This window comes from Accipiter gentilis, chromosome 22 (genome assembly GCF_929443795.1).
Source record: "Accipiter gentilis chromosome 22, bAccGen1.1, whole genome shotgun sequence".
Taxonomy (NCBI): Eukaryota; Metazoa; Chordata; class Aves; order Accipitriformes; family Accipitridae; genus Astur; species Astur gentilis.
Window position 1 is genome coordinate 18370964 of NC_064901.1, and position 17770 is coordinate 18388733.

General features: G+C 40.3%; 1 protein-coding gene across 1 annotated transcript in view; it reads right to left on the reverse strand.

The window, feature by feature from the left end:
* Nucleotides 1-17770, reverse strand: part of STARD9 (StAR related lipid transfer domain containing 9) — a 121112-nt gene that overhangs the window by 1670 nt on the left and 101672 nt on the right. Inside the window, exons 24-32 of the mRNA XM_049825920.1 lie at nucleotides 6469-17655; nucleotides 5460-5657; nucleotides 4496-4679; nucleotides 3037-3183; nucleotides 2296-2401; nucleotides 1539-1681; nucleotides 832-896; nucleotides 538-743; nucleotides 33-112 (exon numbers count right to left, since the gene is read on the reverse strand). Of these exons, the coding sequence (XP_049681877.1) occupies nucleotides 33-112; nucleotides 538-743; nucleotides 832-896; nucleotides 1539-1681; nucleotides 2296-2401; nucleotides 3037-3183; nucleotides 4496-4679; nucleotides 5460-5657; nucleotides 6469-17655 (12316 nt within the window). The remainder of the gene's footprint in view (nucleotides 1-32; nucleotides 113-537; nucleotides 744-831; nucleotides 897-1538; nucleotides 1682-2295; nucleotides 2402-3036; nucleotides 3184-4495; nucleotides 4680-5459; nucleotides 5658-6468; nucleotides 17656-17770) is intronic.

The window sequence follows — 17770 nt, forward strand, 5'->3', positions numbered from 1 at the left end:
CCCCTGTGCTTCAGAGAGAATATTCACTTTACCTCTTTGGCTTCTACAGTAATGCAGCAGAAATCCCGGGGTTGCTTTAGGTAACAGAGAGAGGTATCGGTCACTAAATATACTGTGGAAAAACACCCAAAAACAAAAGAAGGGGAATTAGACTTTGATAACTTGAACTTATCACTATTTTCCCCCAGCCCTTAAATCCACATGAATATTTTATTTTGACTTCTTGTTGCCTAAGAGCAAAGCTCTAGTTAAGATGCTATAATGTGTCATTAAGATGCTTTTTCGAGCCACTTACTTAAAATTAATTTTGACTTTCAAACCACTGTCTTAGCTCTGCTTCTGCAGCAAGATGGGTTTAATATGATCCTTACTTTGGAAAAGTCTTGCAAAACTGAAGTTTCCGTATTAAATAATGAAATTGTTTATTCAAACCTGAAGAAATGAAATAAGATGCCTCTAACTTTCTTCCTGGCTGACAACCTGAGCTGAGAAAGTACAAAATGATAATGGTGGCCAGTCATTTGTGTTGATACTCACCCAGCTGAATATGGCTGGTTACCTTCTTGTGTATTCGAGCTGTGTTGATAGTTCTGTCGTACAGATGCCTTTTGCCAGGATCTCTCACTAGTCCCCACACGTAGGGAAGAGGCCTCTCTATCACTCCTGCTCCCAGAAACCCATGCCTTGTTGCTGAAGGGAAGACTTTGTAGTAAACCAGCACCTCTTTTTCTGTACATTGATATCTGTCAAAGACAAATGAAAGGTATTAGCACACAAGAGGGCCAAGTACATAAAAAGGCCTCCCATTACAACGACCTGTCATAAACTTACTTCCAACCAGCTGCTGCTTGGCATGCGTAGAGATTCCTCAGGTTATGAGAGCACGCTGCCATTACCTTAGAATAAACAATGACAAACGTACAGGTAAGAGAAAGTTGTATAAGCTAGAAATTGTGTTCAGCTTTTACATGCTGCTACACTATCTTCTACTCAAAACTACTAAGCTGGCTTTACCACAAATAGTTTTACAGTGCTAGTAATCCTTAGCGAGTATTAACAGCCAGACTTGCCTGTCATATTCTCTGCTGAAGGAGCGTACATATATAAATATATATAAAACCTGTACAGTAGCCTAAACTATTGTGAGAAAATGGAAGATGGGGGGAGTGTGTATCTCCAAATGATGTTGAAGCAATTCTACCTGATCTGAAATAAGTTGGCATGCTTTCTAACTACACACTCACATCTTGTCATACACAGATATGCAAAACCTGGGCTGTAGGAATTCTTGGACACTGAAGGTGTTCAGCAGTTTCACCAGCTTCGCTCAAACCTTACAGCTAACGTGCAACAGTCACTGCTGCAGCCTGGCTCACTTTCCCCTGCCATTTAAAATTGCTCAGCGTGTCTCTTTCTAACGGACAAATAGGTAACTGACTAATTGGCAGCCTACAACAAGAAGGCTTGTCGCACCTGTTTTTGCTACAACTTCTAGTAGGAGGTATAGGAATAAGTGAAAACTGTGCTTATTTACTTACCTCAGTGGTAGCATTAGCCAGGATATGTTTGGATAAATCCTGGTATCCTTTTGTTGAAGAGGAGCTGACAGAAATAGTTAACCCATGAGTAAACCTACAGCTGATGCTACTAGAAGGAAGGGGTGGCTGAATTCTGCTGGCTTCTGCAGGAAACAAAAAAGCCATAGGGTAATAAAAAAAAAAAAAAATAAAAAGGAAACCCACTGCTATTCTGCAGCTGTAGGGACTTAAACCCTCCATTGGAGCACCCAATCCACCTGATCCTGGTGAAGGACTAGTAACATCCCTTGTCTAGACAATCTGTGTATTGGTAATTACACTGCAGTTACATCTTGCAATACTCAAGTTTAACCGTTATTACCACATATAAGCCAATAAAATAACCTAAAGAACAGGCAACGTCAGTCTTGAGGATAAAAGTAAGAACTTGCATGTACAATCCTATAGTCGTTGCAGCTTTAGCCCCCCATGCTTCCTTGGTTCATTCAAAGCATTATGCTCATATCCTCTCAGAACACTACTTTGATGTTACCACATCAAAAGACCAACTTCAGAGGCACCAAATCACCATTTACTTTTTCATGAAATTCTAAGCAAGCGCTCGCTACTGGCTGACAGTATTTTTCTGAAGTCATATAATGGGTAGGGACTTCCTCAGAATACCTAGAATCAAATTAGATTTTGTTTTGCATAAATGACAAATGTCATTAGGCTTTGGGATACAACTCAAACATAAGCAGACATATGTTTTACTTACCAAATGTTGAATCCTTCTGTAGTTGCTCTAACGCATAAAGCTGACTGTTTCTAACAGCTGAACGACCTCTTGTATCTCTTGAAAGCAAAACACTTCCAGAGGAAACCTGATTTAAGAAAGAGCAGAAGTGGGAGCTTTTAGCGTGAACTGGGAAAAATAAATTATGTTACATAACAAGTGGAATATTCATAGCAAATCTGCCTTAGAAGGTTGGAAGCTTCTCTTTATCTAAGGTAACTCCTGTGCCTTTCCCCTGGTTATGAAATGATACCTTGACTCAGAAAATTTAGCCAACCAAGTGTGAGGAGCTAACACAGGTACATACTCGAAAAAGTAACTTCAGGGAAGTTCACCTTCACACACACAAACTCCGAAGTCATTGAGGGAGGCACACTGAGAATGTCAGATTCTGGTTTATCACAAGAAAAGGCTTGTTGTTTCTAAAATATTTGGCAGATAGTGGCATTACTGACAATAGTAACACTATCTGTTTTTTATCTATGAGCTTAAAAAATACCCCACAAACCACTCAGAAAAGTGTCACCGTCCTTTGCAATTACATGGTAATGCTTCCTCTACCCCATGCCACCCCTCTGTTCTAGTGACACAAACTTGACCGGCTTGATAGCTGTGGCAGAAAGAACACGAACCATCGCAGAAAAGGTTTTTGTTCCTACATTATTTCTCTGTTATTGTTGAAGCGTCAGGAGACATTGGCCTCACAGACCAGTTGTTTCTCACCTGTCCTTCCTGGCTGCTGAGGTTACTTGCAGTATATGTAGCAGTATTACTGCTGTTGTAACCAGATGTTGGGCCAGATGAGAGGCTGAGGCTGGAGTCTGTACACAAAGTGCTTGTACTTGCAAGAGTCTTCAGCCTTGCTTCTTCCTGTAATAGGTATCCCAGTATTACAAACAAACACACACACAAAACTTACCTTGTACAACAGCTAGTCAAATCAATGATAACAGCACTGAAAGATGAAAGAGGAATAATTTAAAGAAGCCCAGTTTCTTTCAAGGCATGTTGACAGGACAAAACTGTCAACAGCCATACAGAAAGCATTAAATAAGCAGGTTCGTTTGAAAAACTGAGATATAAGCCATAAAGCAAATTGCCCTGTAAAATGTGGCAGTCAGGGAAAATGCAGCTTCTGCTGTGTTGCTCTTCACATACGAGAGTCCAGGATGTTAGGATGCTAGGATGTTTTTAAGGGGAAAAGAAGTTGAAAAAAAGATCTCTTTCCAGTCCCGTTTGTTGCTCTTTGCCTACTTCTTGAGTAGCCTGACTTAACTTGCTGGTCAAATGTAGTTGTTAAAGACTGAAGATTTTACTTTAAGCAATGTAACTACTCAATGCCAGGCCAGAAGATGAAATAAAAATTACATAAGAAAATACTGAGAACTTCGAGATTATTTATACTTTCAAGAGCAGTTTTAAGTTTGGTTTTCCAACTCAGGTGAAGTATGTCTACATTTCACAAGAAAAGTATGGCAGTAGATGTGGTAAGATCCAGCCACCCAGTGGAGGTGCCTTAATTCGAGGTGCCTTAAATGGTGCAGAGCAATGAAATGAGTGTTCACCACATTTCGCACCAGATACACACATATAAGGAGAGGAGGTCTTCAGCTACGGTCGAAGCTGCATTGTCGGGCAGTGGAAAAGTTATTGTATAAAAGTATAGTCAGAACTGGGCGGAACAGACACATCCTAAGGAGGTATCATCCTTGCATCTGGAAGACAAATGCACGCACTTGAACTGTGCAAGATGGGTAACAAAGTGCAGAAGAAAAAACCAAAACTATGGGACAAATACGCAGAAGACAACCTAAAAAGAGAAACCAAAACCCAACAACAACAAAAAAGACCTTTGTGGTTAGGTCATACTGAAATATGCAAAACTCTTCCATAGACTAGGCAGATACCCCGCAGGATGGCTGTGTAAACTCAATCCAATGAGAAAGCATTAGGAGTTTCCTGTACATACAATGTGGCTTCAGGAAGATGTAGTTGAGAAGCACTAACAGTATCAGTTCAGTATTACTGAAAATTTTTTTTAAGCACAAATTTGCATTTAATTCTTCGGGTTTTCTTACACTGATGTGTATCAAACAGGAGAATTACTTAGCCACGGAAAAATCTATTTTAAAAAAATGCATTGATGTGAATAATGCATAACGGTTTCCTCTGTAATGCTCACCTTCTGTAACTGAGAAAATATTTGTTCCCGTATACGCCTTTTTTCTTGCTCAGCTCTCTCCCGGAGTTTGTCCCTAGCTCGCGCAATTTCAGTTTTGGTTTCCTCTCGTGCCCGCTGGTAGTCTTGGAGCAACAGTTCAATGTCTGAAGGATGCTGAATGCTGCTTCTTTTTGGTTCTTGAACTCTGTAAGGATAGGTAAGTGGGGGAAAACACATAAGTTTCACACTTAAGAGTCACCTAACAAACTACCAGGAGAAAATCATCTTTCAACACACAACAGGAAAATTTGCCAGAAAAGCAATTAAAACCCACCACGTTAGCCTCCAAAAAGTTTCTCTTTGCTCACTAAAGGCTGCATGGGCATCAACCTGGGAAAATTATTCAGATTGCAAGCCCAGCTTATCACTGAGAGTACTCTGGAGATTGCACTGGTTTCTAAGTCAGCTTTCCATATGATCTAAGGTTACCTCTTTGGCATATCACGTGCAAAATAATTGTGTTGGGAAAACAACGGTCTCCTGACCTACTGCAAAGGAAGTGAAAGTCATTTTAGGGGATATAGTGGGGGATGAGAAACTCAAGTTCTAAATGGTGAAGGGTTGCAGAACTTTTTTGATATTTAACATGAAACTTAACTATTTCATGTGGCTTTTAAGTTACTGAAGAAGACAGATTGGTCTACAATGAGTCAAGACTGAATACTTGGCTGTCCCCATACATCGTACATATAATATAGACACTTGTTGAGGGCTGAAATAAACTAGACAGAAGATTTTAATGAATGTTTTCTAAAATCTGGCACATTTTTTTCCTGAAAGCACTTTCTATCCCGAAGGTGAACGCTTCTGCATTGAGAAGAATTCTTCTGCCACAGAAGTCTCAGATGTAAGAACCATTAATGTGCACCCATTGTGAACACTGTTAATGTACATCAGGCCAAAAGAGAGGTTTCTAATGCCCTACCTGGTATTTTCCACCACATCTCTTCTCAGTTGTTGCAGATATTCTCGGCGTCTGCTGGGGAGATCTAGATCCCTCTGACTTGCATCCAGTGTCTGCAACACACTCAGATGCTTTTGAGGACTCAGACTTTGGCTTCTTTGGTATCTTTGCAGCCTTTTTTCTCTTTCCTTCCTCAGAGTTTCAATAGTCCTCATGTGTCTGTCGGGGAAACACGATTAGAGCAACAAAATGCACCCTCCAAAGTTCCTTCTTCTGATTTTTTAAAACACTTAAATATTAGGTAGCTTCGTAATGTAAAATTTATAGGAATCTGATACCATACACTCTCCTTGCAAACACCCGTTTGGCCACATGCCGACAGATGATGCAGAAATTCTAAAACTTCACTGCTTTTATAACAGTAGGAAATGCATAAGAGGGACTTGGTTACTGCTTGTAATGGCCGAGAGGCAAACTGAGGACAGAGACTAATGTAGCTACTAAAGTTTTTTAGTCACAACAGCTTCCTGAATTGAGTTCTATAATCCAATCACAAGAATCTAGGATCTTGATTTTTTCGTAATTTATTTTGTATATTTATGGGGTTTTAAAATATGGGTTTGTGTATTCACACAGCAGCATTTATTCACAGCAGCTTGAATGAGACATTCCCATAAATAGGATGCATCAATTATTTTCATATTGCAATAAAACAATGAAATATATTCCCATGATCACCAGGTACACATGATCACTCTCATAGCTGCTAGAAGTTTTAGGAGTGGAGTGACACTGGATTTGAATTACACCGAATCTTATGCTTTTCCCTATTTTCTTGAAGTAACGCCAAAATTTTGTCTTCAATGCATCTCTTAACTGTATATAAAATAAGCTTATTACTATATCTCTTCACATGTAGTTCACTCTGTGTGACTAAGTGATTAAGTGCTCATTACTAAATGTTATGTACGCTGCATGAAGCGTACGTGAAGCGTGTTCAAAATACTTAACGCTACTTCAAGTAATTTACCTTTCATAAAGTTGCTGCTTCACTGGAATCGCCGCCAGGTCATCTGCAGTTCCGCTCTGAAGGACCCTCAGCAGGGCGTCTGTCTCCCCAATGCTGTAGTTGAGCTTTGCTTCCGTCAGTTCCACAGTGAGGGGATGCTGATGCAGATCCAGGTGAATGCCAGACATGATCTGAGCGCGCTCTCTCTGAAGCCTCTCGATCTCTCTGCTCCTGCTGTCACAAAGCTGCGATTTCCCTTCCATCTCTGCTGATTGCGTGCTTCTAGGTTTCTTTTCTGCCTGACTTCGTAAATCAGTCACACTGCCACTCAAGCTGAGTAACGAAGGAGGAGGGCTGCCCTTAACGCCGCACCAGTTGCTAAATTTATTGTGTATGGGTAAGTCACGGAGACTGTAGCTCCGAGGCCTGTAAGGCTTTGCAAAAGTAGTATTTTTATCGAGAGGAATTTCAGTGTCACATTCAGTTTCAGTGACAGAATCTGTATTGTCATCTTGGAAGGAGGTTTGCACATCGCTCACCTCAGAGAGTGCAGGGGGGCAGCTGTTTTCATTTTTCCAGAAGAAATCATGAAATTGTAGAGAAGATGTTTCTACCAGAGGTTCTGAGGACACACCAGCATTTGTCTTCCTTGAACAAGTGGCGCTAATTTTTTGATTAAAAAGCAAGTCAGCATTTGGAGGTGAGTAGTTATGCATCAAAGCAGTATCAGAATTACCAACATATTTTTCATGTCCAATTCCAGCTGAAGAACCTCCTCCTCCTCCTCCCCTCGTGACATACATACAACGAAGTGAACGTGCCAGTGGACTGCAGTCTCTGAGATGACCTGTTAACACTTCCCTGTGGCCCGACACCTCCAACATACTACTAGAGTGATACAGTCGTTTTGCACAAAAGGTAGTGTGGGTGTCAACCATGAGTCTATGCTGTTGCTCCAAGTCTTTTGAACTATCCTGTCCTAAAAGCTCTTTGGCTGCTTTCTTATCGGAGAAACTTCCAGATTTCTTTCTTATGGCCTTACGTTCTCTAGAAGCGCTAGATTCGCTGTCTGTTTCTGTCTGTGAAAAATTGTCCACCTGAGGTTGCATGCTGGGCTGTGGACCTGCCCTCTGCTTTCTCTGGTTGTGAGGAGGACTCGAAACATCACCAGAATATCCAAGAGGTTCCTTAATAGGGCAGACGGACTTGCTGAAAGCAGTCTGGCTTCTGGGACTCGCACTGAGAGTAAGAATAGGGGAAGAAGCCCTATCGACTAGCAGGGTGTTTTTGTAACAAAATTTTCTTTCTGCTGGAACCTCGAGTTCACTGACACTTCTTTTATCCTGAGCATAAGATGCTGGAGATTGAGAGGTGCTATTAGTAGGGCTGCTAACTACAGTGCACGAAGAACCATCTTGCCCTGAACTCAGCGAAGACGACGTGACAGGTGAAACCCTGGTGCTAGCAAAGGCAATGTTCTGCTGTGCATTTAATGATGTTTTCTGAAAATCTAAGATAGGAGTGGACATTCTGGGTAAGAGAGGCAGATGCATAAAGGAGTCTTCCAAAATGCTGTCAAGACTGTCGTGGAAGTCAGGATTGCCCAGATTTCTCATCCTTGTTCGTTCTTGTGTTCTTTCTTCAAGGAAGGGTGTTTCCTCTTTCCTTTTGGGAATCTTGCTGGCTGCATCTGCACCTATTCCTTTCCAATCAACATTTACTGCCTGAGCTGCCCTCAATTCATTTTCCATTTTTGCCTCCACTTGTTTTTCTTCATGTTTGCTTTGAGGTTCTTCCAAAAGCTCAGTTTGAGTGCCTACATCTGCTGTAGTCTGAGTGTAGGTATCTGATCTAGTAGCCTTTACAGCCTCTTCAGTTCCTCTTTGGTTCATTTTGGCATTCTGCTCATTGTCTAGAATAGTCTGTTGGGAGAGGTTTCCCAACAGCTCAGAAGTGTTCTGAAGAAGCTGCGACAGATGCATGGACAGGTTCTGCATGCTTGTCCAAGAAGAAGGTTGCTGAAATAAATCTCTGTTTGTTTCCTGCTTTCTTGCAGAAATATCTGTATAGCTTCTCTGATGCCTTCTCTGCCTTTTATACCTTCCTGTAGTTGCTGTTTGTGTTCCCTGCTCGCGTGTAATCCCTGGTAGTTTTTTGGAAGATCTTTCAGACTCGGAGGGATATAACAGTACAATTTCATCAACCTGCACTGCAGAGTTACCAGGTTGTGCAGAAGGATTTTCAAATTCAGCAGTGTTATTTTCTGGAGTAGTTTTCAATGTTTCACTGGATACGTTGCTGTACTGCTTGGTACTGTCATTTGAGTATGCAGATTGAAAGTCTTGTCTGACATTGTCCCATCCTTGAAGACCTTCAATGCTGCTTAAAGTGCTCGATAAAACTTTTGCTGTAGCATATGAACTGAGATGAGAATGAAAAGGAGAATTTTGAGAATTCAATCCATTGTCTACACTAGAACATCTCATAACTTTGCTATTTTCCAGGTTTAAAGGAATTTGATTGCAAGAGACATCACTTGCACTTCCAAAAACATACTGTTTCCAGCCAACCTTGCACAATCCGTCTTTTTGCCATGGATGAATATATGGGTTGATATCACTTGAACTAAAATGCATTGTATCTTTATTGTCTGGCAAAAACAGATCTGTTTCTGGCTGGTATCCAGCTTCTTCAACTTTCCCTTCACTACACTGAGCTACAGAACTAGTCTTTGAATGGACATTTGCTTCTGCACCCACAGAACTATGAGCTGTGTGCAGTAAGGATGATGGAGATTGACTAGTACAGTCTTTTAAAGACTGGATACTTTGGGTTCTTGCTGCAAAATTTTGTAAATTTTGGGGATCACAGTTTGCAAGCTTCTTAGTTTGTGCCATTCTTTGCTGAAATCTGGGTTTAGATTTAACCTGTAGAAAGTTCTTTGATTCCTGCTTTGAAAATCTTTCAATTCCATAAAGATCATCTTCAGTTGGTGATGGAGGCTCTACACTCATATTTAAATCTTGTAGTGATTTAGATGCAGAATATAACAAAGCATCTGCCTTAGATGAAGATTCCAAAGTATATTCTGTATCAGAGAAGACAGCAATAGCTGGGGCTGATAGTCTGTGACTTTGTAAATAAGGTCTCTGTTCGCTTTGTTTACAGCTCTTTGTATTCTGTGTAGTAGAATATGATTTTTTGCTCCTGAATTGCACCAATTTGGATTCTTGAGGAGGCAAATCACGGTTTTCTGGTAAAAACTTTACAGAGGTACTTTCATTATTCATTACAGAAAACTTCAGTCTTTCTGATCTCAGAGTCTTATTCCTCATTATAGCGTCTCCTGTTGTTGAACAATTGTCCGCATCAGCATCAGCAGCAGGGCTATCAACGCTTGAACCTGTATTATTTTTGCAAAGTAAAATCTCTGTTCTACCATCTGTATTTGTTCTGTCTGGCAGCTGTTCTACCTGTTCACCTGTAGGCACATACTGACAATTATCTTGCAGATCTGCAGGGTTTTTTTCAAAACCCAGGACAGTGTGATATAGTCGTCTGGGATCAGTGCTTCTGCTGTATGTGGGATATGTTGGAATAAATGAATTGCAGGTATGTTCAGGATCCACATCAACATCTCCTGGATACAGATTTTCCAACAGTGTAACTTCTGAGCCTGCTAATTCATTTGCAGAATTTGAGGATACATTAGTTTGCTTTTCAACAGGTTCTCTACTTAATGTTTTTCTCTGCTCTGTCTTCACTGCAAAATGTTCAGCCCCAGTATCTGAATGCAGTTCTTCCTCATTTCTGTTCAGTTGTTTTCTCCTTTGTCCCTCTTTAACAAGAACTGCCCTTCCAGTATCCCAAAAAGGTAATGATGGTAATAAAAGAGAATTATCATTTAGTACTTTCTCTATGTGTTCTGTGCAAACTTCTTGTGGTGGAACTTTACCCCAGTGGTGCTGATCAACTTTTATATCATTGTCAAATATTTTACACTTACTTCCATATACAGGTTCCCTATCTGCAGCAGAATTTTCATATGAAGTAGAGTCTGTGTCTGATACTGGACAATGCCTGTTTTCTTTTGCAAGAGAAAGTAAAATACTTCCTGAAGCACATACCGGCTCATCGAATACCACGGCCTTATCAGACTGAGTGTCTTGTATTTGCAAAACAGCAAATGGAGAATGTTTCAATATACTTGTATGTGAAATATTGTATGTGCCAGTTTCACCAGGGCCTATATCTGCAGTTAAAGAAGATTCTGCAAATGGTGTTAAGGACGGGTGATTGACACTTGCAAATGCTTGTAGAAAATCTCCTTCTTTTACAGAGCACACATCTGCAGAACTGGAGGACACCTGCTTAGTCAAAAAAGTGTCTTGAAGCGAGTCCTCAAGCTGACTAAATATTAGAGATTTTGAGTCATCAAGTAAACAAGAAGTGTCAAAAGCACTGAAGTTCTTGGAGCTTTGAAATGGTGTATCACTTGGAGGATCTTCTACAAAGTAGGACGGAAGAGACTTTGATTCTTTACTGCCAGTTTGTCCTCGGCTCTGAAAAGTAAGCGAGCCTGATTCTGGTACAGTCACACTAGAAGTGTTACTGTAGTGTTCTGAGTACTCAGGAATTTTATTTTCTTTTATGTCATTGCAATTCTGGAAAGAAACTTGAATTATTTTCTCCTTTTGATCTGTTTCTGCAACTTTTTCAGGGAGTTTATTATTCTGAGCATATGTGGCCTCTGCAACTGCAGAATTATTTTTCCTTTCATCTCCTTTTTGAGAAGCATCAGGAAAAGTTACAGATACAGTTAAATCAGTTGATTCACTTTCAAAGTATTTTGTTTCTTCAGAGAGAACAGCATCATTTTTACCTTTGTCTCCATTGCTGGCAATCAAAACATCTGCAGGTGATGCTGGACGATTCAGGAGACCAGGAGAACTTTCTGAAGTGCCTGAGTTCCTATTATAATTTAGAAACTCTGTACTATAATGTGGATTTTCCCATGGAGACTTGTTCAGGCCTTCTGAAAGGGTTGAAGTGGTCTCAGAAACAGCACTGCCCAGTTGGTCTATGCAGCACTCTTCAGAAGTCCCATGTCCCTGATTTTCTCTGGGCTCATGCTGATATCCAGCTACACCAGGAAACTTTGCATTTTTATTTTTACTGCCTGTTGTAGTATAGCTTCTGCTTAAAAATTTCTCCTTCTCATCATGCTGTGATAAACTCCCTGAGTGAAGTACTTTCTGAGTTGTATTAATATCATGAAACATTTTTTGTGAAGAAATTTCTAATAAAGAATGCTTTTTTCCACCCCCTATATCTTCCATCACTTCTCTCTCTGAAGAAGAAGGCAGGTCCGAATTATCCAAGAGCAATGAATCGGGCACAATGGCACCCTTTTCCTCTTGAGCTGTATCTTCTATGGAGTTAAGGCAGTCTTCTGATAGTTTATTAACCACTAAATCCACATTGTGTTCCTCACGAGCGTTGTTAACATCCTGAATTATATCTTCAGAAGAATCCAATTTTTCCAAGGAAAGTGAGCTTCCTTTGGCCCCTTGCTGAAGTAGAACAGTTTCAGACTCAGGACCACCTGCACTGTAGGGAGTGGAAGAGCTCTTCTCATTGACAGGTTGCCCAGATATGGCATAATCAGGTGCATTGTTGAACACAAAGGATTCTTCCTCCTGTCTGTCCTGTGTGGTCCTGGTTTGCAGAAAAGCTACATTCTTACTTTGCATTTTATCAGAAAGATATTTTTCTTCTCCCATTTTGTTGACTGTAACAGGCGTACCGACACAGACCTCACTCTCCATTAATGTTTCATAGTAAGGCAGAACAGCTCCAGTTCCAATACCATTGTTAGATGGTTTTGTATGTCCTTTCAATGCAGTGGGAACATCTTGAACAAGATGGGAATCATCACTTACGCCAAGATATAAAAGGTGATTTACAGACTGGCATGGGGAGTCTTTAAGTGAAACTTTTTGGTTTTTTTCAGTAGACTTCAGTGTTGCTGGTGGATTTTGTTGCTTGCTGCTATCTTCATTATTTCTAGAAAAGCTGGTAGACACCCACTGGCTTTCTCTTAAGAATTCATTTAATCTGCTGTCATCCTGTGTCACTTGGCAGCTGTCTTTGTTTTCAGGGAATAGATCATTCGGGGTTTGTAAAATGATCAGTTCTACCTCCTCTGTGTTTTCTACAAACATCTCCTTTTCTTTGGCTGTTTTGGCCATTTGTACTAGATTAATCAAATGCACTTTCTCCTCCTCAACTCTGGAGCCTGCTGGATCCAACTCACAAATATCAGGTCTTTTTCTAACAACACTGACATTCAAGTTTTCTGAGGTGCCATGCTCAGGATATCGCATAGAGCAACTCATATATGTATGGCTGTCCTCTTTAATATGGAGGCTTTTAAATTCTTGTTCAATTCTATATTGGTCAATACCTGTACTATCATCAACTGAATATTCACATACATCGATATCTTTCATGACTGCCTTTCTTGTATTTGTAACAGAGTCCACTGAGCCACCATCTTCACTCATTTCAGTAGGATTGTGGTATCTTGAATCATCTAACAGTATATTCTGTTCTAGTCCTGAAGCTGTCAGGTATCTTTCAGGGATCTTAAACTGATTTAAAATTTCCTCTTTGTCATCTCTGTCACAATACATCTGATGTAAAGCTGGAGACTCTTCAGTAAATAAAACATTTTCATCTGCGCGTATGACTTCTTGCCTCGTAATACTCAGCCCCTCAGTGTTTGTCATGATAATTTGTTCTTCAGTCCCAGTCACTTCACATTCAATAACCCTGTCTTCCTGGGGCACATAGTTTTGTACACAATGTTCAATTAAATTGCTAGAATTTACTTGTCCTTCATTTTCAGGTTTTGCTAAAATATTTCCTTGCCTTTCTATTGTTCTGTTCATCTGTAAAAGCCCCTCACAAGTATCTAGGAAGCCTGAAGTATTCTGAGTAGTATCTGTTGTGTGGGAACACACAGCTGAAGGAGTGGTTTGGGGAGCAACAGAAAACTCTGATGAATAAACACCTATTTCTATTTTCTCACTTTTTTCTTTTTGGCAAGAGCTGCTTGTTTCAAGTCGGCTTCCAGAATGCATGAGTGCTTTTGATTCCTGAGTATGTTCTACCCCAGGGCTGGCTACCTGCAGTTCATCTTCCTCTACCTTTTCATGTGTCAGGCACAGATTTGTATAAAACTCACACTGAACTTCACAAGCTACAATATCAATAGGTTTCTTTGGACTCTGAGAGAGACTAATGCCTTTAAAATCCTCCCCACTCCTGTCTTCAGTTACGCTTTGGACTTTGGCTACTGGGTAGTCAGGTAAACTTTCAATCTGTCTGGATTTAATTTCCAATGCACTTTTTTCTAAGTTGGTTGCACTACTGATTAATTTTGTTATTTCTTCATCAGTGTTTCCTTTTGTATTCTGACAAGGAACCATAGGTTCTTCTAGATGGGATTCTGGGTTTCTTAAAAACTTGGATTCTTTATTTATATACAGACTCTCCTCTTGAGAAACAGTAGCTGATGTATTTGTGCTGTATTCAAATACTCTTCCCGGCTCTGCGTCTACATCATCTTCAACAAGCAAGATATCCTCCAGGCAATCACTTTCCAAAAAGGCTTCTTTCTCTTCTCTTAATTCAAGTAAAGATTTTTTCTGTGTTTCTGTTTCCAAGAGAATGGTTGCATCACATTCCACAGAAATGTCAGTCGTCTTATGCGTACTGGTTTTCTGCCCTATTGCTTTTGAAGAGCATGTTGTGCAAAGGCAGCCAGAACGTACATCAGAACAGCTTCCTGTGGCGCTGACTTCCACAGTGAGATTAGATGTAGCATCGCAATCTCCTTTCACTATTGTGGCATGCTCCAATAGTTTATCATAATTTTCAGTCTCAGATGCACTTTGAAAAAGACTAGCTTTTGTTGAAGCTTTGTAAAATATGCCTGAATTGGATTCTGGGAGAAAGTCATTTGTACTCTCACAAATAGCAGCAGGGAAGGACTCAGTGTCTTTCCCATTTACATTCACTATGAGATAACTTACTTCATTTACCACTAAGCTTTCATATTTGGGTGAAAATTCTTTCTGAACTACAGCCTGAGATTTCAAGACATTGTGCTCTTTGCTTTCACTGGTTTCTTCTCTTATATTATCAATGCATAATGTAGAATTTTCTGAAATTTGTTGGGATAAGCAACTTGCCCGACTCTCTGCTAGAGCGCATTCATGGGAATAATTTTTTGAAACAGGTTTGCTTTTGAATTCATAATGATTCAGTGAAGACAAGTCTTCATCCTTTGGTTTGTATTCTTCACTGTCTTTGAATAAAGGCACCTCTGGCGCAATCTCTGCCAAGCTATCTGTGCTACTTTCCATACAGATAATCTCTTTTTGAGACATCTCTATTGGTGTCGCAGATTGGTCGTAACTTGCACTGTGAGCAACAACTAAAGGGTTACATCGATATGTTGTCTTCTGTGAGGAAAAATCTGCCTCTCTTGTTACTTCTTCTGCAGATATTTGTTCATAATCTGTTTCTTGCATTGTTTCCAAATTACTCTCCCCAGATCCGAGGAGACCTACTGTAACAGCTGACTCTGCTCTTTGCCCAGCCAATGTCTGAAGCTCGTAACTGCTTACTAGAGAGCAGTTCTTATTTGTTAAGTCACCGAGAAAGAAACCTTTATCACAACACGTTGGTATTTCCCTTCTTGGAAAAAGCTGTCTGTGGTTTCCAAATTGGACTTGTTTTCCTGCGGATGTCTGTCTTGAGGTCATATTATGAGCAAGTCCTGTAGCAGGTTCAGCAGCAGATGCACTTCCGCTGCCTGAATCTGTCATTCTTGATTTTGTCATCAAGTCACTGTAGTCATCATCGAGGTCATCTTTTTCAAAAGTTCTGAAGAAATCATCTTCTAAAGCTGTATCTACGCAGCCATTTCTCTGCTCCAAAATGTGCGTAGGCAACACAGAAATAAAAGGTGGTTTTTTCAGATTGTGACCTTTTGGCAGCTCTGGATGAGTTGTGGGGAGAGAATCCTCCTCTTTCCTAGATACCAGTGACAAGCAGTCTGTGGTGGATGTGCTTTCCAAACAGCTGAATGTTTGTGTGCATTCAGTGGTAGACCTGTAAGCAGATAATTCATTCAGTCGTTCTTGTTCAGGATGATTTGACCTTGAATGTTCATAATAATCATGCTTTGCTGAAACAGGAACAAAAGAGGAGCTTGGTCCTACTGAGCTAACAAATGAGGACGTTACATCTTGAGATTCCAAGGAGGAATTTTCATTAGAGTTTGTCCATCCTTTAAGAATCTTATTTAATGATCCACTCTCAGAAACTCTGCTTGCAGTTGTTGTTGTTTCAGGTAAAGGTACTTCTGATGTGTCAGAGGAGAAAACTGTGTTTATTTCATTTATACGATGTGATAAATGAGTAATACTGTGTATCTGCTTAGAGCCAGAAACAAAAGAAACTTCAGCAGCTGACTGCTTTAGATCATCTTTCTTCAGCCAAAGCTCTGGTTTGCTCAAAGAGCACGGTTGAGCTCCTTGAAATTCCAAATTTTCATGGGAAGAAGGTGCTGTTATTCTGGGGCTGCTGATGTCAACCTTTGAGTCACAGGAAGACCAAGCATCAGTAGTAAGCAAAGGATTTCCACTTGTGTAATAAAGTCTTCCATCAAGAGACCTCTCCTGTTCTACAAAGGAGACTTTTGTCTCCTTCAGCAACCGCTTGCAAGCATTACTGGAAGCAGGCTGTGGTTTAGTGTCCAAATAAAAGGAATTGCTCAGCTTCAGATCATAATTTGTCCCTTCTGTATCTCTGTCGCAGGTCTTGGACTCATGGTCTTCCTCAGCCTGTATAGTCGGTGATCTAGGAGTTTGTAACTTCCAAAAAATCTCTGCTGGCACTTCATCAGATGAGTCAGATTTGGATTCTTCTACTGGATCTTCTGCTGGCATCTCTTCTCCATCAGCTAAGCTGTCCAGAGAAAAACTTCTTTCAGGCTTTCCCAGTCTCCTACGAGATGCGTATGATGTCACCAAAGATGAAATATGGTGATCAGTTCTGCTTTTGTAAAGCTTAGCTGGCTCATGGTGGGCCTTTGACTTGTGAAATCGGCTTTTATTTTGCTTTTTGGCTTTATTTTCCTTTTCTACCAGAGAGTCTTGTGACATTTGACTGTCATCACTCTCAGAATCTTCTGGATTGGCAGGACATTTATTTCTCTCAAAATCTTCTTGTTTCAGTTTCTCTGTGAAAGCTTTTGCATAAGCACAGCAGAGAGAATCTACAGAATAGGAACTGTCAGTATCAGAAATCTCATTTTCATCATCCTCTTGCCAGTTCCCCAGCACATCTGTGGCTGTTTTGGACACTCCAGCACTTAGCATCTCAGCACTGTGCCACTTTTTTTCAACGTAAGAGAGTGGTGCCTGTGTGTTCATCTTAGTGAGATTTCCCACTGATGTTGCCACCATCAGAAATTCTTGCTGTTCCACTGATGATTTCTCATGACTTGGCAAGGCTGAGTTCTTGGCTGCTTGGTTTAGATGCACTGATGGTGGGTTTCCATACACTGTTTTCTTCATTTCCTTAGGAAAGTTTTCTGGAGAAGACCTGTGGCCTTTTCCATTGATATCCATTCGAGTCTTCTTATTGGATACCTGAGCTCTATTTTGTTCTAGATTGCTACTTGCAGGCTGACTTAAATCTCCTAGCACCTTTGCTTTTGTCATTCTTGTCCCTGTAATAAAGGTTTCAGGCTCATCTTTGTCCTTAAAAAGAACAGGAGAGGAGCCTTTAGAGGTGTGGTTTTGAGATCCAGCTTGCCCTGGGTTGTCATCCAACCTTTCAATTTTTTGATCATTTTGATTGATATAAGCCATGATAGATGAATCATTAGAGTCTTTTTCTGCTCCTTTTTTTTTTCCAAATGAAGATGTTCTTTGTTTTTCAGTTAGCTGCCTCTGGACTGAAAAGGAGATTCCTTCTTCATCATTAAGGTCATCACTCCCAGAAACGTCTTTACCGCTTTTGTAAAGATATTCCACAGATGACAACCTCCCTGTTGTGCTGCCTTCGCAGCATTGATCAATATTTGGTGAGGTAGATAACTTTGAGACAGTTTCCCTCTTCAACAAACAGCTGTGGAAATAAAGAAGAAATAAAGCCCAATCATTGCTTGAATAACATACTTAACAACACTTCCACATCAGTAATGTCTTGAAGTTAGGATTAACATTAGGATTAACAACACATG